Source organism: Ranitomeya variabilis, chromosome 4 (assembly GCF_051348905.1).
Source record: "Ranitomeya variabilis isolate aRanVar5 chromosome 4, aRanVar5.hap1, whole genome shotgun sequence".
In the NCBI taxonomy this organism is placed as follows: domain Eukaryota; kingdom Metazoa; phylum Chordata; class Amphibia; order Anura; family Dendrobatidae; genus Ranitomeya; species Ranitomeya variabilis.
This window is the reverse complement of record NC_135235.1, coordinates 629,520,642-629,541,161: the sequence shown is the minus strand read 5'-3', so window position 1 is coordinate 629,541,161 and position 20,520 is coordinate 629,520,642. Positions and strand designations below refer to the sequence as shown.

The following is a 20,520-nucleotide window of genomic DNA, read 5'->3' as shown; positions in this document are numbered from 1 at the left end:
GTCAAGTCCTTCCCCTCCTTAGGAATCACCACTATTATGGCCTCTCGCATAGATGCCGGTAAACTTCCCTTATCCCTAGCCTCCTCCAGGACCGCCTTCAATCTAGGGATCAACACTTCCCTCAAGTTTTTATAAATTTCGGCACGAAATCCATCTACACCAGGCGCCTTTCCATTAGTCATAGATTGCAATGCGTGACCCAACTCCTCCTCCGTAATGGGAGCCTCCAAGTCCTCTCTATCTATATCACTCAACCTTGGGAGCTCCAATTCCTCAAGGAACGCCACCGTCTCCTCCATTGACCCATCAACCCGAGAGGAATATAGGTCCGCATAAAAATCCGCGAAACTCTCCAAAATCTCTGAAGTCCCAGAGACAGTAATACCGATCCCCGACACCAGAGAATGGACGAAGGAAGTACTTCTCTGGGCAGAAGCCACCAGCGACAGCAAATGACCCACAGATTCGCCCTCTTGGTAATAAGCCAGATTCATGAATTCCCTTTTCCTTTCAGCCTTACCCAGCAAAACTTCCTCCAGCTGACTCTGCGCTGCCTTTAACCTCCTTCCAGCTTCCAAAGATCCTGTTATTATCATCTCGGATAGACCATCTTTAAACCCTTTCTGACCTCGGACGGGATAGTACGCCCGAGGTCAGAAGCCCCGCTTTGATGCGGGCTCCGGCGGTGAGCCCGCATCAAAGCCGGGACATGTCAGCTGTTTTGAACAGCTGACATGTGCCCGTAATAGGCGCGGGCAGAATCACGATTTGCCCGCGCCTATTAACTAGTTAAATGCCGCTGTCAAACGCAGACAGCGGCATTTAACTACCGACCCCCGTCACATGATCGGAGGTCGGCGATGCTTCAGTATTGTAACCATAGAGGTCCTTGAGACCTCTATGGTTACTGATCCCCGGCAGCTGTGAGCGCCACCCTGTGGTCGGTGCTCACAGCACATCTGATTTTCTGCTACATAGCAGCGAACAGCAGATCGCTGCTATGTAGCAGAGCCGATCGTGCTGTGCCTGCTTCTAGCCTCCCACGGAGGCTATTGAAGCATGGCAAAAGTAAAAAAAAGTAAAATGTGAAAAAAATAAAAAAATATAAAAGTTTAAATCACCCCCCTTTCGCCCCAATCAAAATAAATCAATAAAAAAAAATCAAATCTACACATATTTGGTATCACCACGTTCAGAATCGCCCGATCTATCAATAAAAAAAAGCATTAACCTGATTGCTAAACAGCGTAGCGAGAAAAAAAGTCGAAACGCCAGAATTACGTTTTTTTGGTCGCCGCGACATTGCATTAAAATGCAATAACGGGCGATCAAAAGAACATATCTGCACCAAAATGCTATCATTAAAAACGTCATCTCGGCACGCAAAAAATAAGCCATCAACCGACCCCAGATCATGAAAAATGGAGACGCTACGAGTATCGGAAAATGGTGCAATTTTTTTTTTTTTTTAAAGCAAAGTTTGGAATTTTTTTTCACCACTTAGGTAAAAAATAAACTAGTCATGTTAGGTCTATGAACTCGTACTGACCTGGAGAATCATAATGTCTGGTCAGTTTTAGCTTTTAGTGAACCTAGCAAAAAAGCCAAACAAAAAACAAGTGTGGGACTGCACTTTGTTTGTAATTTCACCGCACTTGGAATTTTTTTCCCGTTTTCTAGTACACGACATGCTAAAACCAATGATGTCGTTCAAAAGTACAACTCGTCCCGCAAAAAATAAGCCCTCACATGGCCAAATTGACGGAAAAATAAAAAAGTTATGGCTCTGGGAAGGAGGGGAGTGAAAAAGGAACACGGAAAAACGAAAAATAACAGGGTCTGTACCACAGAACTGGCGTATAGCAAATGTGGTGCCAATATTCAAAAAGGGGACAAAAACTGAACTTGGAAATTATAGACCAGTAAGCTTAACCTCTACTGTAGGTAAAATCCTGGAGGGTTTTCTAAGGGATGCTATACTGGAGTATCTGAAGAGGAATAACCTCATGACCCAATATCAGCATCGGTTTACTAGGGACCGTTCCTGTCAGACTAATCTGATCAGCTTCTATGAAGAGGTAAGTGCCAGACTGGACCAAGGACATGCAGTGGACGTGGTGTATATGGACTTTTCAAAAGCTTTTGATACGGTGCCACACAAAAGGTTGATACATAAAATGAGAATAATGGGGATAGGGGAAAATATGAGTAAGTGGGTTGAGCTGGCTCAGGGATAGGAAACAAAGGGTGGTAATTAATGGAGCACACTCGGACTGGGTCACAGTTAGCAGTGGGGTACCACAGGGGTCAGTATTGGGCCCTCTTTTTAACATATTTATGACCTTATAGGGGGCATACAGAGTAGTATTTCAATATATGAAGATGACACTAAACTCTGCAGGGTAATCGATACAGAGGAGGACAATTTTATATTACAGGAGGATTTATGTAAACTAGAAGTTTGGGCTGATAAATGGCAAATGAGCTTTAATGGGGATAAATGTAAGGTCACGCACTTGGGTAGAGCAAATAAGATGTATAATTATGTGCTTATTTGGAAAACACTAGGCAAAACAGTCAATGAAAAAGATCTGGGTGTATGAGTGGACGACAGACTCACATTTAGTGGCCAGTGTGAGGCAGCTACTGTAAAGGCAAATAAAATAATGGGATGCATTAAAAGAGACATAGATGCTCATGAGGAGAACATTCTGTGTACAGTTCTGGCCTCCGATGTACAAGAAAGACATAGCTGAACTACAGCGGGTGTAGAGAAGAGCGACCAAGGTTATCAGAGGACTGGGGGGGGGTCTGCAATACCAAAACAGATTATTACACTTGGGGTTATTTAGTTTGGAAAAACGAAGGCTAAGGGGTGATCTTATTGTAATGTATATGAGGGGAGAGTAGAGACCTTTCTAATGACCTTTTTACTTGTAGACTTGAGACGGGGACAAGGGGGCATCCTCTATGTCTGGAGGAAAGAAGGTTTAAGCATAATCACAGACGCGGATTCTTTACTGTAAGAGCAGCGAGACTTTGGAACTCTCTGCCGTATGATGTTGTAATGAGTGATTCATTGCTAAGATTTAAGAGGGGACTGGATGCCTTTCTTGAAAAGTATAATGTTACATGTTATATACACTAGTTTCCTTGATAGAGCGTTGATCCAGGGAACTAGTCCGATTGCTGTATGTGGAGTCGGGAAGGAATTTTTTTCCCCAATGTGGAGCTTACTCTTTGCCACATGGGTTTTTTTTGCCTTCCTCTGGATCAACATGTTAGGGCATATTAGGTTAGGCTATGGGTTGAACTAGATGGACTTAAAGTCTTCCTTCAACCTTAACCCCTTACCGACCTCCGCTGTACTAGTACTGGTCGGATCCCCTGCTTTGATGCGGGCTCCGGCAGTGAGCCCGCATCAAAGCCGGGACATGTCAGCTGTTTTGAACAGCTGACATGTTCCCGCAATAGCGACGGGTGAAATCGCAATTCACCCGCCGCTATTAATTAGTTAAATGCCGCTTTCAAACTGTCGGAGCCCACATCAAAGGGAGGGATACCGACATCAGCGTACTATTATGACCGGTGTCGAAAAGGGGTTAAAACTGCGCCTGCGCAGTAGCAGCTATCGGTGTCTATAGAGGTGATCCAATAGCTGCTATTGCACAGGCGGTGCCATCTTGCTGGAGAAGAAAAAAAATTTTCCTCTTCCAAGATGGCGCCGCCAATTCCTGAGCAGTAGCAGCTCTCGGCTGTCTCTGATAGCTGCTACTGCGCATGCGCAAGATTTCTTTTCTGTGAAAAACATTTCCCACACATTGAACATAAAAATTGCTTCTCCCCTGTGTGAGTTCTCTGATGTTTAGCAAAATCATATTTCTGAGAACATTTCCCTCATTCTGGACATGAAAATTATTTCTCCCCTTTGTGAATTTTTTGATGTCTCACAAGATGCGATTTGTTTACATAACATTTCCCACATTCTGAACAGGAAAATGGCTTCTCCCCTGTGTGACTTCTCTGGTGTGCAACAAGTTGTGAAAATTGATTAAAACTTTTCCCACATTCTGGACATGAAAATAACTTCTCCCCTGTGTGAATTCTTTGATGTGTAATAAGTTGCATTTTCTGAGTAAAACATTTACCACATTCTGAACATGAAAATGGCTTCTCCCCAACGTGCATTTTCAGATGTGTAACAAGACCTGTTTTCTGATTAAAACATTTCCCACATTCTGAACATGAAAATGGTTTTTCGCCTGTGTGAATTCTCTGATGTGTAACAAGACTTGTTTTCTGACTAAAACATTTCCCACATTCTGAACATGAAAATGGCTTTTCCCCTGTGTGAATTCTCTTATGTCTAACAAGATGTGTTTTCTCTGTAAAACATTTATCACATTCTGAACATGAAAATGGCTTCACCCCTGTGTGAATTCTCTGATGTTCAACAAGATTTGTTTTCTTAGTAAAACATTTCCAACATTCTGAACATGAATACGGCTTTTTCCCTGTGTGAATTCTCTGATGTTCAACAAGACCTGTTTTCTGAGTAAAACATTTCCCACATTCTGAACATGAAAATGGTTTTTCGCCTGTGTGAATTCTCTGATGTGTAACAAGATTTGTTTTCTTGTTAAAACATTTACCACATGCTGAACAAGAGAATGGTTTCTCCCCTTTGTGGATTCTCTGATGTCTAACAAATGCTGATCTGTTTCTAAAACATTTCCCACATTCTAAACATGAAAATGTCTCCTCCCCTGTGTGAATTCTCTGATGTATATCAAGATTTCTTTTGTCTTTAAAAAGTTTACCACATTCTGAACATGAACATGTCTTCTTTCTTGCGTGATATCTTTGATGTTTACCATGCCTTTGGTTATTTTTATTTTGTTTAAAAGTCTGTGACAAATCAGAAGAAAGAACCTGTTGAAAGGGATCAGATGATACATCTATGCTGTGAAAGGCTGTAGGAATATCTTGGATAATGACATACTCTTCAAATGTATGTGGTGTGATGCTACGGTCATCTGCTTTAACATCTGAAAATATCATATGCTCCTTTGAGCTCCTGGTACAGTCATCTGTCAAAAACAAAACCATTTATATTTTTCAATATCAGTGCCTTTTGGGCTTACTAATTCTCATATACATTTTAGAACATTTATTTATTTTTAATTGTCTATACAATTTGTAGTAAAATTAGATTTTGGCTTTAACAAAAGACCTCGAACAACCCCAATTCCAAAAACATTGGGACGCTGTGTAAGATGGAAAGAAAACAAGAATGCAATGATTTGTGTTATGATCCTTAGTGGTTGAGGATCACTAATTACTCCAGCTAAGTAACAAACATAGGACAAGCTCTAGGGAGGTGGCAAACTGGACTGACCGCAAATCTGAACCTATCCAAACACACTAGAAGTAGCCGGTGAACGTGCCTAAAAATCCTAGACGTCTCGAGCCAGCCTGAGGAACTAACTACCCCTAGAGAGAAAGAAAGACCTCTCTTGCCTCCAGATAAATAATCCCCAAAGATATAGAAGCCCCCAACAAATAATAACGGTGAGGTAAGAGGAAGGCACATACACAGGGGTGAAAACAGATTCAGCAAATGAGGCTCACTAATACTAGATAGCAGAAAATAGTAAAGGTCTGTGCGGTCAGTAAAAAACCCTTACAAAATATCCACACTGAGATTTCAAGAACCCCTGCACCAACTAACAGTGTGGGGGGAGAAACTCAGTCCCCTAGAGCAACCAGCAAGCGAGGAGATCACATCTTAGCAAGCTGGACAAGAAACATGATGAATGCTGATAATCAAAAAATGAACGGACAAAAACTTAGCATGTCTTGGAGAGGCTGGGAGCAAGGTAATCACAAGGAATCTGAAGAGCACTGAATACATTGATAGCAGGCAAGGAACTGAGTATCCAGGTGAGCTAAATAGGAAACCAACCAAGGATAACGAACCAGCTGATGCAGCCAACCTGCAGAAAGACAACACTACACAGTACCGCTTGTGACCACTAGAGGGAGCCTAAAAATAGAGTTCACAACAGATTTGGAAATCGTCATTTGTCTTATTCCCTCCGGAACAGAGACCGCACCATTCATCACACAGGACAGCTGATTTAAACAGCGGTCATGTGTCTTTAAAAGCTATTAATGTGTTAAATCTGGCTGTCAATCTCAGACAGTGAAATTTAACACGTGTCAGCAGGGCGCTCGTCATTACACGCTCCCATTAGCGTGCCAGTGGCATGATCGCAGGGCGCTGATGAATTGTCATGACAGCCCAGCAAAGGGTCAGCAGAAGACCTCTGTGCTATCATTACGATATTCCTATATCATAGTCATAGGAGATAATGATTTTATAATCATAACAATAATGATAATCATAGGAGATAATGATTTCTGCTATACACAGCAATGCTGAAGCCCTGCTATGTATAGCACAGGTGATCAGACGATCACATCATCAAGTCTCCTAAGGGGAATATTAACCCCTTTACCCCGAGGGTGGTTTGCATGTTAATGACCTGGCCAATGTTTACAATTCTGATCACTCTCCCTTTATGAGGTAATAACTCTAGAACGCTTCCATGAATCCCGGTGATTCTGAGAATGTTTTCTCGCGACATATTGTACTTCCTGACAGTGGTAAAATTTCTTTGATATGACTTGCATTTATTTGTGAAAAAAATTGGAAATTTGGCAAAAAATTTTGCAATTTTCAAACTTTGAATTTTCATGTCCTTAAATCACAGATATGGCAGACAAAATACTTAATAAGTAACATATTCTACATGTCTACTTTACATCAGCACAATTTTGGAACCAAAATTTTTTTTTCTTAGGAAGTTATAAGGGTTAAAAGTTAAACAGCGATTTCAAATTTTTACAACAATATTTTTTATTTTTAGGGACCACATCACATTTTAAGTCACTTTGAGGGGTCTATATGATAGAAAATACCCAAAAGTGACACCATTGTAAAAACTGTACCCCTCAAGGTGCTCAAAACCAAATTCAAGGAGTTTATTACCCATGCTTCACAGGAATTTTTGGAATGTTTTTAAAAAAATGAACATTTAACTTTTTTTTCACCAAAAAAATTGATCTTAAAGGGACTCTGTCACCTGAATTTGGAGGGAACAATTTTCAGTCATATGGGCGGGGTTTTCGGGTGTTTGATTCACCCTTTCCTTACCCTTTCCTGGCTGCATGCTGGCTGCAATAATATTGGATTGAAGTTCATTCTCTGTCCTCCGTAGTACATGCCTGCACAAGGCAATCTTGCCTTATGCAGGCGTGTACTATGGAGGACAGAGAATGAACTTCAATCCAATATTGCAGCCAGCATGCAGCCAGCGGGTAAGGAAAGGGTGAATCAAACACCCAAAAACCCCGCCAATATGACTGAAAATTGTTCCCTCCAAATTCAGGTGACAGAGTCCCTTTAACCCCTGCAAGTCGCGGCCCTTTTTCGTTTTTGTGTTTTCGTTTTTCGCTCCCCTCCTTCCCAGAGCCATAACTTTTTTATTTTTCCGTCAATATGGCCATGTGAGGGCTTATTTTTTGCGGGACGAGTTGTACTTTTGAACGACATCATTGGTTTTACCATGTCATGTACTAGAAAACGGGAAAAAAATTCCAAGTGCGGTGAAATTGCAAAAAAAGTGCAATCCCACACTTGTTTTTTGTTTGGCTTTTTTGCTAGGTTCACTAAATGCTAAACCTGCCATTATGATTCTCTAGGTCATTACGAGTTCATAGACACCTAACATGTCTAGGTTATTTTTTATCCAAGTGGTGAAAAAAAATTCCAAAATTTGCTAAAAAAAAAAAAAAAAAAAAAAAAAAAAGTGCAATTTTCCGATACCCGTAGCGTCTCCAATTTTCGTGATCTGGGGTCGGGTGAGGGCTTATTTTTTGCGTGCCGAGCTGATGTTTTTAATGATACCATTTCGGCGCAGATACGTTCTTTTGATCGCCCGTTATTGCATTTTAACGCAATATCGTGGCGACCAAAAAAACGTAATTCTGGCGTTTCGGATTTTTTTCTCGCTACGCTGTTTAGCGATCAGGTTAATGCTTTTTTTTAATTGATAGATCGGGCGATTCTGAACGCGGCGATACCAAATATGTGTAGGTTTGTTTTTTTTTTATTGTTTTATTTAGGATGGGGCGAAAGGGGGGTGATTTAAACTTTTATATTTTTAATATTTTTTTGCACATTTTTAAAAACTTTTTTTTTTCCACTTTTGCCATGCTTCAATAGCCTCCAAGGGAGGCTAGAAGCAGGCACAGCCCGATCGGCTCTGCTACATAACAGCGATCATCAGATCGCTGTTATGTAGCTGAAATGCAGGTGTGCTGTGAGCGCCGACCACAGGGGGGCGCTCACAGCAGGCCGGCATCAGTAACCATAGAGGTCTCAAGGACCTCTATGGTTACCTTCCTGATGCATCGCCGACCCCCGATCATGTGACGGGGGTCGGCGATGACGTCATTTCCGGCTGTCCAGCCGGATGCGGTAGTTAAATGCCGCTGTCTGCATTTGACAGCGGCATTTAACAGGTTAATAGCGGCGGGTGAATAGCGATTTCACCCGCCGCTATTGCGCGCACATGTCAGCTGTACAAAACAGCTGACATGTCGCGACTTTGATGTGGGCTCACCGCCGGAGCGCACATCAAAGCAGGGGACCCGACATGCGCAGTACATCTACGGTGCATGTCGCGAAAGGGTTAAGTAAATTTTAGTTTACCAAGGGTAACAGGAGAAATTAGACCCCAAAAGTTGTGCAATTTGTCCTGAGTATGTGGATACCCCATATGTGGGGGTAAACCACTGTTTGGGCGCATGGCAGAGCTCAGAAAGGAAGGAGCGCCATTTTACTTTTTCAATGAACATTTGGCTGGAATTAAGATCGGACACCATGTTGCAATTGGAGAGCCCCTGATTTGCCTAAACAGTGGAACCCCCTCCCCCCCACAAGTGACACCAATTTGGAATCTAGACTCCCTGAGGAACTTATCTAGATGTGTGGTGATCACTTTGAACCCCCAAGTGCTTCACAGAAGTTTATAACGTAGAGCCAAAATAAAAAATCATATTTTTCCCACAAAAATGATCTTTTTGCCCCCAATTTTTTATTTTACCAAGGGTAACAGGAGAAAATGGACCCCAAAAGTTGTTGTGCAATTTCTCTTGAGTACGCCAATACCCCATATGTAGGGGAATATTACTTTTGAGGCACAGTGCAAAGCTCAGTAGGGAAGATGTGCCATATTGGAGTTCAGATTTTGCTGGAATGGTTTGAGGGTGCCATGTTACATTGGCAGAGGCCCTGAGATGCCAGAACAACAAAAAAACCCTATATGTGAACTCATTTTACAAACTACACTCCCAATAAATTAATCTCATCTAGGGGTGCAGTGATCATATTAACAGCACATGTGCCTCACAGAATTTTATACCACTGAGCGGTGAAGAAAGAATAAATTGCACTTTTACCACTAAAATGTTGTTTTAGCCCCAAGTTTTGAATTTTTCTAAAGGCTAATAGGAAATTTTTTTAAAACAAACTGAGGTCCATTTTTTCCTTAGTGTGCCAATACCCTACATGTAATCGGGAAATACTTTTCAGGCACAGTGCAATGCTCAGAAGTGAAGAAGCACCAGATTTTACTGTAAGGCTATGTGCACACGTTCAGGAATGTCAGCAGAATTTTCCTAAACAAAACCGGACTTTTTCTGCAGGAAATCCGCTCGGGTTTTTTTCGTGCTTTTTTTGCTTATTTTTCGCGTTTTTTTTCCAGAGCTTCCCAATGCAATAATATAATGGCAAAAACGCGAAAAATCCGCAAAATTAATGAACATGCTGCATTATTTTTACTGCGATGTGTTTTTTTCGCGGAAAAAAAACGCAGCATGTGCACAAAAAATGCTGAATGCATTAAAATGATGGGATGCTTAATGTAAGCGTTTTTTTCTGTGGAAAATGGGCGAAAAAAAACACAAAAAATCCTGAACGTGTGCACATAGTCGTAGGGTATGTGCACACGTAGATGGAACCTCTGCGGATTTTTCCACACCTCTTTTGAGAAAAGTACTGCGTTTTACCTGCGTGGATTTTATGCGGTTTTTGTGCGGATTCCACCTGCAGTTTTACACCTGCGGATTCCTATTATGGAGCAAGTGTAAATCGCTGAGGAATCCGCACAAAGAATTGACATGCTGCGGAATAAACAACGCTACATTTCCGCGCGTTTTTTTCCGCAGCATGTGCACTGCAGATTTTATTTTCCATAGGTTTACATGGTACTGTAAACACATGGAAAACTGCTGCGAATCTACAGCGGCCAATCCGCTGCGGATCTGCAGCAAAATCCGCAACGTGTGCACATACCCTTAGGCCGGCCTCACACTCAGCGTATAAAAATACGGTCCATTTTTTACAGCCATAATACACAGAAAAGTCCCCAAAATAGTGGTCCGTATGTCATCCGTAGGCAGGGTGTGTCAGCGTATTTTGCGCATGGCATCCTCCGTATGTAATCCGTATGGCATCCGTACTGCGATATTTTCTCGCAGGCTTGCAAAACCAACATCTAATGGATTTATGTGCTCAAATGTTCGGTAAAACATATATACAGTATATATATATATATATACAATGGTGTTCAAAAGTCCTGCATAGGCGTGAAGAAAACTATATGTTTCATACTTCTGCATCTCTACAGTGAAACTGGTGGAACATATATGTTTTTGTAATCCCTCATTGTATGCCATACTCATTTTTGAATGTCCCAAGTGTATAAATTGTTATGGTATGCACATTTTTGATTAATTTTTTTTACAGCATAACCATACCTACACCAGTACAGTGTGTAGAATGGTGAACAGGTTTCTAAGTTCATTAACTTCTAATGCAAGTTCACACAGACTTACATTTTACTTTTTAAGATTTATTATTTTTTATTTAATTCAGAGTCCTGAAAAGGGCCTTTTGAGTGCATCTTTAGCTTCTAATACTTTATTGGCCAGCCTTTGCTCTTGAGCACCAGCTTGCATCTCTGTGGCATTGAGTGAACAAGCTTCTGCAGATGAGTGATGATGTGGTTCCAGGCCTGTATCAGAGCCTCAATCAACTCACTCTTGGTCCTTGGCTGTTTTCTAGATATCTGTAATGATACCTTGTGCCACAAATTTTCAATTGGATTGAGGTCCGGGGACTGAGCTGGCCAGTCAATAGTAGCCACCTTGTTCTTTTTTTTTTCCATTCCGTTACTGTCTCAGGCTACTTTCACATTTGCGTTTGGAGCCGCTGCGGAGGGCTGTGGACTTCCTCCGTGAAGCCCCGCCCTCCACCGCTAGCTCCGCCTACTTCTGCATGCGGCCGGCATGCGACCTGGGTACCTATATTTAACATTAGGTACGCAGGTTGTGCCGCAGTATGCGGATGCTGCCGCATGCGTCGTTTTGACGATGCGGAGACCAGCGTAGGATGCAGCTCGTAGCAATTTTTTTTTTTCTGCATCGTCAAAACGACGCATGCGGCAGCATCCTCATACTGCGGCACAACCTGCGTACCTAATGTTAAATATACGTACCCAGGTCGCATGCCGGCCGCATGCAGAAGTAGGCGGAGCTAGCGGCGGAGCGCGGGGCTTCACAGAGGAAGTCCACAGCCCTCCGCAGCGGCTCCAAACGCAAATGTGAAAGTAGCCTTAGCTCTGTGACAAGGAGCATTATCATCCTGGAAGATATAATCCCCTGAAAACAGGTGTTGAGCAGAAGGCAGCATTTTCTTATTAAGGATGTCTATGTATTTTTTTGCATTAACCATACCCTCCACAATATGAAGCCTTCCAACACCATTGGCTGCCATACAGCCCCAGACCATTACTTTCATTACATGTTTCACAGAGAAGCTCAAACACTCTGGCTTATACTCTTCATGTGGGAACCTTCTCACATAAGACTTGCCATCATTTCCTAAAATGCAAAAAGTGCTTTCATCACTAAATAGCACTTTTTCCCACTCCTCCTTCCTCCATTTTAAATATTTCATTGCCCACAGTTTTCGCCTTTGTCTTTGTATGGCTGTCATCAATGGCTTCTTTCGGGCCTTGCACCCTCTCAATCCTGCTTCGAAACATCTTTTCCTAACAGTTGATGTTGCTACCTCAATATTGCACTTTTCTTGCCATTCTCGCAGAAGCTGAGGAGAGGTGAGCTTTCGATTGGCAAGGGATGTTCTTATCAGTACTCTATCCTCCCTTTTAGTTGACTTTCTGGGCCGACCAGATCTGGGCCTGTCCTGGTTAATTCCAAGCTGCTTATGTTTCTGCAAAATTCTTACGACTGTACTCTGATTACAGCCGACCTTCCTTGCGATCTGGGGGCCAGTATAACCCTCTTCATGTAGCACCACAACTCGCACACGATCCTCCGCTGACAAAAATCTGAAGGCTCCCATCATAAAACTCTACAGTATGATTCACTAGATAGACCAACAGATAAAACAAACAAACAAAGCAGCAGATGTGATGCAATGTGATTGGCTGCCATATCCAGGTTATGATTGGTCAGAAGAACCTCATCTGTGATTGGCTAATTTTGCCATATTATGTCAATATGTCATATTAGCATCGAAGATATTTGACAGAAAACGTTTAAAACTTGAAAAATCAATTTATCCTATGCAGGACTTTTGAACACCACTGTATATATATATATATATATATATGGACGGATCATTACGTCCAATGTCAGAAAGGACTTAACTAAAGTAAAACGTGAGAAAATAAAAAAGTTTAAAAAAACCTCAAAATTTAAATCAATCCCTCTTGCCCAATTGAAAAAAAAAAAAATGCACATATTTAGTATTGCTGCCTTCAGAAATGTCTAATTATCAAAATAGAAAGTAAATCAGTAAACAGCGTAACGAGGAAAAAATAGATATTGTTGTTTTTTTTATTTTTCCTTTGTTACAGAACGAGGGTCTTCAGGTGGATTACCAGTATAATAAAATATTACAACAACCTGTGTCTTTATTTCATTAAAATACTTGTAAATAATGTGTGTGTGTTTTATTAACCATTTCATACTATTGGATTAATAATGGATAGGTGTCATAATTTACTCCTCTCCATTATTAATCCGGCTTAATGTCACCTTACAATAGCAAGGTGACATTAACCCTTCATTACCCCATATCCCACAGCTACACGGGAGTGGGAAGAGAGTGGCCAAGTGCCAGAATAGGTGCATCTTCCAGATGTGCCTTTTCTGGAGTGGCTGGGGGTAGATGTTTGTAGCCAGGGGGGCCAATAACCATGGACCCTCTCTAGGCTATTAATATCTGCCCTCAGTCACTGGCTTTACCACTCTTGTGGAGAAAATTGCGCGGGAGCCCACGCCAATTTTTTCTGCCATTTAACCCTTTATTTTACAAGCTAGAGTGCCCACATTTTGCACATACACACTACTAACATTAGTAGTGTGGAATATGCAAAAAAAAGGGATATGAGATGGTTTACTGCATGTAAACCATGTCTCATATCCGGTCGGGTTTGGGAAGGAGAAATGAAAAGCCGGCAATTGGATTACCGGCTTTTCACATATCTCGCGCTGAATTAAATATAAATACAGAATATATATATATATATATATATATATATATATATATATATATATATATATATATATATATATATATATATATATATATATGTATGTATCAATGACATATACAGTCATGGCCAAAAGTATTCACTCCCCTGCAGTTCTGTCAGATAATACTCAGTTTCTTCCTGAAAAGGATTGCAAACACAAATTCTTTGGTATTATTATCTTCATTTAATTTGTCTTAAATGATAAAAAACACAAAAAGAATTTTTCTAAAGCCAAATTGGATATAATTCCACACCGAACATAAAAAAGGGGGTGGACAAAAGTATTGGCACTGTTCGAAAAATCATTTTGATGCTTCTCTAATTTGTGTAATTAACAGCACTTGTAACTTACCTGTGGCACCTAACAGGTGTTGGCAATAACTAAATCACACTTGCAGCCAGTTGACATGGATTAAAGTTGACTCAACCTCTGTCCTGTGTCCTTGTGTGTACCACATTAAGGCTATGTGCACACGTCAGGATTTTGTCAGGATTTTGTCAGGATTTTTCCGCAGGATTTGTAGCCAAAACCAGGAGTGGAACAATTAGAGGAAAAGTATAATAGAAACATATGCACCACTTCTGCATTTATCACCCACTCCTAGTTGTGGCTACAAAACCTGATGAAAAAGCCTGACAAAATCCTGACAAAATCCTGACGTGTGCACATAGCCTTAGCATGGAGAAAAGAAAGAAGACCAAAGAACTGTCTGAGGACTTGAGAAACCAAATTGTGAGGAAGCATGAGCAATCTCAAGACTACAAGTCCATCTCCAGAGACCTGAATGTTCCTGTGTCTACCGTGCGAAGTGTCATCAAGAAGTTTAAAGCCCATGGCACTGTGGCTAACCTCCCTAGATGTGGACGGAAAAGAAAAATTGACAAGAGATTTCAACGCAAGATTGTGCGGATGTTGGATAAAGAACCTCGACTAACATCCAAACAAGTTCAAGCTGCCCTGCAGTCCGAGGGTACAACAGTGTCAACCCTTACTATCCATCGGTGTCTGAATGAAAAGGGACTGTATGGTAGGAAACCCAGGAAGACCGCACTTCTTACCCAGAGACATAAAAAAGCCAGGCTGGAGTTTGCCAAAACTTACCTGAAAAAGCCTAAAACGTTTTGGAAGAATGTTCTCTGGTCAGATGAGACAAAAGTAGAGCTTTTTGGGCAAAGGTATCAACATAGAGTTTACAGGAGAAAAAAAAGAGGCATGCAAAGAAAAGAACACGGTCCCTACAGTCAAACATGGCGGAGGTTCCCTGATGTTTTGGGGTTGCTTTGCTGCCTCTGGCACTGGACTGCTTGACCGTGTGCATGGCATTATGAAGTCTGAAGACTACCAACAAATTTTGCAGCATAATGTAGGGCCCAGTGTGAGAAAGCTGTGTCTCCCTCAGAGGTCATGGGTCTTCCAGCTGGACAATGACCCAAAACACACTTCAAAAAGCACTAGAAAATGGTTTAAGAGAAAGCACTGGAGACTTCTAAGGTGGCCAGCAATGAGTCCAGACCTGAATCCCATAGAACACCTGTGGAGAGATCTAAAAATGGCAGTTATTTTGGCTAAAGGTTGTGCAACCAAGTATTAGGCTGAGGGTGCCAATACTTTTGTCTGGCCCATTTTTGGAGTTTTGTGTGAAATGATCAATGTTTTGCTTTTTGCTTCATTCTCTTTTGTGTTTTTTCATTTAAGACAAATTAAATGAAGATAATAATACCAAAGAATTTGTGTTTGCAATCATTTTCAGGAAGAAACTGAGTATTATCTGACAGAATTGCAGGGGTGTGAATACTTTTGGCCATGACTGTATATATATATATATACTGTATATATGTTTTAACGAACATTTGAGCCCATAAATCCATTAGATGTCGGTTTTGCAAGCCTGCGAGAAAATATTGCAGTACGGATGCCATACGGATTACATACGGAAAATGCCATGCGCAAAATACGCTGACACACCCTGCCTATGGATGACATACGGATCACTATTTTGGGAACATTTCTGCGTATTACGGCCGTAAAAAACGGACCGTATTTTCATACGCCGAGTGTGACGCCGGCCTAAAACATACAACTCTGCCCTTCACCTCTCCAAACAAACCTATTTTAACACCCTCATCATCTCACTGTCCAATATCCCTAAATGTCTCTTTGACACTTTTCATTCTCTACTCAACCCAAGAGTGCAGGCCCCAACCACGGATCTCCGCGCTGACGATCTGGCCAATTACTTCAAAGAAAAAATTGACCACATCCGACAGTAAATTATCTCCCAATCCCTTCATACCATGCACTGTCCTCCCTCCCCCACTGCATCTAGCTCACTCTCTGACTTTGAACCAGATACAGAAGAAGAAGTAATCCGGCTCCTTGCATCTTCTCGCCCAACCACTTGCACCAGTGACCCCATTCCGTCAAATCTCCTGCAGTCCCTTTCCCCGGCTGTCATCTCTCACCTGACAAAAATATTCAACCTTTCTCTCTCTTCCAGTATTTTTCCCTCCTCATTTAAGCATGACATCATACATCCATTACTTAAAAAACCATCCCTCGATCAAAACTGTGCCCCTAATTAAATACCTGTCTCTAATCTCCCCTTCATCTCCAAACTCCTCGAACGCCTGGTCCACTCCCGTCTTATCCTCTATCTCTCAGATAACTCTCTTCTCGACCCTCTTCAATCTGGTTTCCGCTCTTTACACTCTACTGAAACTGCCGTCATTAAAGTCTCTAATGATCTACTAACAGCTAAATCTAGTCACTACTCCATGGTCACTACTCCATGCTAATTCTCTTAGATCTCTCCGCAGCATTCGACACTGTTGATAATCAGCTCCTCTTCACTATGCTCCGCTCCATCGGCCTCAAGGACACCGTTCTCTCCTGGTTCTCCTCCTATCTCTCTGACCGCTCCTTCACTGTATCCTTTGCTGATTCCTCCTCCTCTCACCTTCCCCTTACTGTTGGGGTTCCTCAAGGATCAGTCCTAGGCCACCTCCTCTTCTCTTTGTATACTGCCCCTATTGGACAAACAATCAGATTTGGTTTGCTGTACCATCTCTATGCTGATGACACACAATTATACACTTCTCCTGATATCACCCCTGCCTTTTTAGAAAACACCAGTGATTGTTTTATTGCTGTCTCTAACATCATGTCCTCCCTCTATCTGAAACTGAACCTGTCAAAAACTGAACTCCTCGTGTTCTCTCCCTCTACTAACCTACCTTTGACATTGCCATCTCCGTGAGTGGTTCCACCATTACTCCCAAGCAACATGCCCGCTGCCTTGGGGTCATACTTGATTCCGAGCTTTCATTCACCCCCCCACATCTGATCACTGTCTCGCTCTTCTTATCTGCATCTCAAAAACATTTCTAGAATTCGCCCTTTTATTACTTTCGACTCTGCAAAAACTCTTACTGTTTCACTCATTCATTCTCGTCTGGACTATTGTAACTCTCTACTGATAGGCCTCCCTCTTATCAACCTCTTCCCGCTCCAATCTGTCCTGAATACTGCTGCCAGGATCATATTCCTCACCAACCGTTACACCGATGCCTCTACCTTGTGCCAGTCACTACACTGGTTACCCATCCACTCCAGAATCCAGTACAAAACTATTACCCTCATCCACAAAGCACTCCATGGCTCAGCACCACCCTACATCTCCCCCCTGGTCTCAGTCTACCACCCTACCTGTGCTCTCCGTTCTGCTAATGACCTGAGGTTAGCATCCTCAATAATCAGAACTTCCCACTCACGTCTCCAAGACGTTTCACGTGCTTCGCCAATTCTTTGGAATGCACTACCCAGGTTAATACGATTAATCCCCACAGTTTTAAGCGTGTCCTAAAAACGCATTTGTTCAGACTGGCCTACCGCCTCAACGCATTAACCTAACTATCCCTGTGTGGCCCATTAAAAAAACTTAAACCATAATCAGGTTCCTCGCATCATACACTTTATACAGTTAATAGCCCTCTGTGTCTGTACTGTTAAATACTTAGGCTGTTAACTGGTTCATGCAGCTTTATATGAACACCCGAGCCTTACACTATGGCTGGTCCGAACAACGAAAGCAATTGTTACCATCCACCTCTCGTGTCTCCCCCTTTTTCCTCATAGATTTTACGCTTGCAAACAGGGCCTTCACTCCTCTTGGTATCTATTTTGAACTGTGATTTTTGATATGCTGTAATGTCTATTGTCTGTACAATTCCCCTCTATAATTTGTAAAGCTCTGCGGAATATGTTGGCGCTATATAAATAAAATTGTTATTATTTTTTATTTTTACAAGGGTAGCAGGATAAAATGGACCCTAAAATATGTTTTGCAATTTTTCCTGAGTACGGCGTTACCCCATATATGGGAGAAAACTATTGTTTGGGGGCACAGCAGAGCTTGGAAGGGAATGAGCATCGTTTGACATTTCGAATGCAAAAATAGCTGTAATCGAAAACGGAAGCTGTGTTGCATTTGGAGAGCCCCTCATGTGCTTAAACAGTAGAAATCCCCCACAAGTGACCGTATTTTGGAAACTAGACCCCTCAATGAACTTATCTAGATGTGTGGTGAGCACCCTGAACTCCCAGGTGCTCACAAAAGCTTATCACGTAGAGCCGTGAAAATAGATAACATTTTTCCCACAAAATCGTATTTTTAGCCCACATTTTTTTATTTTCACAAGGGTTACAGGCTAAAATGGACCCCAATATTTGTTGTGCAATTTCTCCTGACATGGCAGATACCCCATATGTAGGGGAAATCCATTGCTTGGGCGCACGGCAGAGCTTGGAAGGGAAGGAACACGGTTTGACTTTTTGAATGCATAAATGACTTGACTCGAGAGTCATGTCAAGTTTGTAGTGCCCCGAACGTGCCTAAACAGTGGAAACCCTCCACAAGTGACCCCATCTTGGAATCATGCCCCCTGAAGAAATGTATCTAGATGTGTGTTGATCACTTTGAACCCCAGGTGCTTCACAGAAGTTTATAAAATAGAGCCGTGAAAATAAAAAAAATATCTAATTTTTCCTGCAAAATCGTACTTTTAGCCCCATATTTTTTATTTTCATAAGGGTAACAGGAGAAAATTAACCCCAAATTTGTTGTTCGTTTCTCCTGAGTATGCCGATACCCCATATGTGGAAAAAAACCACTGTTTGGGCGCATGGCAGTGCTCGGAAGGGAAGGAGGGACTTTTTGGAAAGTAAACTTTGATGGAATGCTATGCTGGCGTCATGTCATATTTGGAGAGCCCCTTCAGTGTCCAAACAGTGGAAACCCCCACAAGTGACCCCATTTTGGAAACTACACCCCTCAAGGATTTTATCCAGGGGAATAGTGAGCATTTTGACCCCACATAATTTGGTAACATGAGGTAGTTATATTAAAAAAAAATTATTTTCTTCACGAAAATGTTGTTCTAGCCCCAAATTTGTAGTTTTCGCAACGGATAATACTTGAAAACGGACCTAATAATTTATTACGCAATTTCTCGCAAAAGCGATAATACCCCATATGTTTTAAAAAACTTCTGTTCGGGCACATGGCAGGGCTTGAAAAGGAAAGAACGATATTTGTCTGGAATATATTGTTGTTTTTGCATGTTATGGACTCTACAAATGCAACATGGCATTAACAAACTCCCCACAAGTGACCCCATTTTGGAAACTAGACCCTTCAAAGGAATTCATCTAGGGGTGTGCTTAGCATTTTAACCTACAGTTGAGTCATGAAATTTTATAACATTTAGATGCGAAAACCCCCCCAAAAAAATTTTCCACTTTTTTTATCACCAAATTTATACTTGGGATAGTGGTAATAAAAACTTGTAGGAAAAAGAAAAGCGCATATAGGGTCTTATCTCACGATATACAAGTGTCATATTAACAAAGAGCTGCTCACCTGATCATGGTGTAATGAAAGTGTGTATATGTCAGCTGCCGCAGATCCTCGGGTCGACACGCGACCATAACAGGAATGTTATAAAGGAAGATTTGCGGATTATGTCTGCGCTGCTAACCAATTCGAAGCCAGACGTAGTGAAGGAATTAATGGTGGTTTATTCAACGCGTTTCAGAGTCTATATGACTTCTTCAGGAAATACCACATCAACATGCCACAACGCAAAACCCCCCTATAGTTCCAGTGACAAAACACAGTCCTGAGGGGGGTTGATTTTGGGTGGGATAAATTAGGGTGTATACTTTTTTGCTTTATTACAAACGCTGAGTTTTGAGTGGCGAAACGACTTTTCGTGATTTGTGTGCACTTTTTGGTGTGTTTTTTTTTAAAAACTTTTTTACATATTTTATTTTACTTTTTTTTTTACTTTTTCACTTAGTCCCACTGTGGGACATGTATAATTTTTCCTTTGATGTCTGGTCTCATACACTGTAGTACTTGTGTACTGCTGTCCATGAAACTGTCAGCGAGTCACTGACTCAGCCTGTGAGACCCAGCTTATAGCTCTGCTACCTCACTGGTCTCTGCTGTACTGTTTCTCAATTCCACGTAAGGCTCTATGACACACTCTGCCGTATCACTTAGGGTACCGTCTCACAGTGGCACTTTGATCGCTACGACGGTACGATCCGTGACGTTCCAACGATATCCATACGATACACGCAGCACGCACGCAGCAGCGATCAGGGACCCTGCTGAGAATCGTACGTCGTAGCAGATCGTTTGGAACTTTATTCCGTCACTGGATCTCCCGCTGTCATCGTTGGATCGGTGTGTGTGACACCGATCCAAAGATGCGTTCGCTTGTAACCAGGGTAAACATCGGGTTACTAAGCGCAGGGCCGCGC

The 20,520-nt window shown here is 41.8% G+C and overlaps 1 protein-coding gene across 1 annotated transcript in view; it reads right to left on the bottom strand.

The window, feature by feature from the left end:
• Nucleotides 1–836: 836 nt before the first annotated feature.
• The window catches only part of LOC143767254 (uncharacterized), a 40,673-nt gene continuing 20,989 nt past the window's right edge, over nt 837–20,520 (bottom strand). The window contains exon 7 of the mRNA XM_077255458.1: nt 837–5,090. Coding sequence (XP_077111573.1) covers nt 3,916–5,090 — 1,175 coding nt within the window. The 3' untranslated portion in view covers nt 837–3,915. The remainder of the gene's footprint in view (nt 5,091–20,520) is intronic.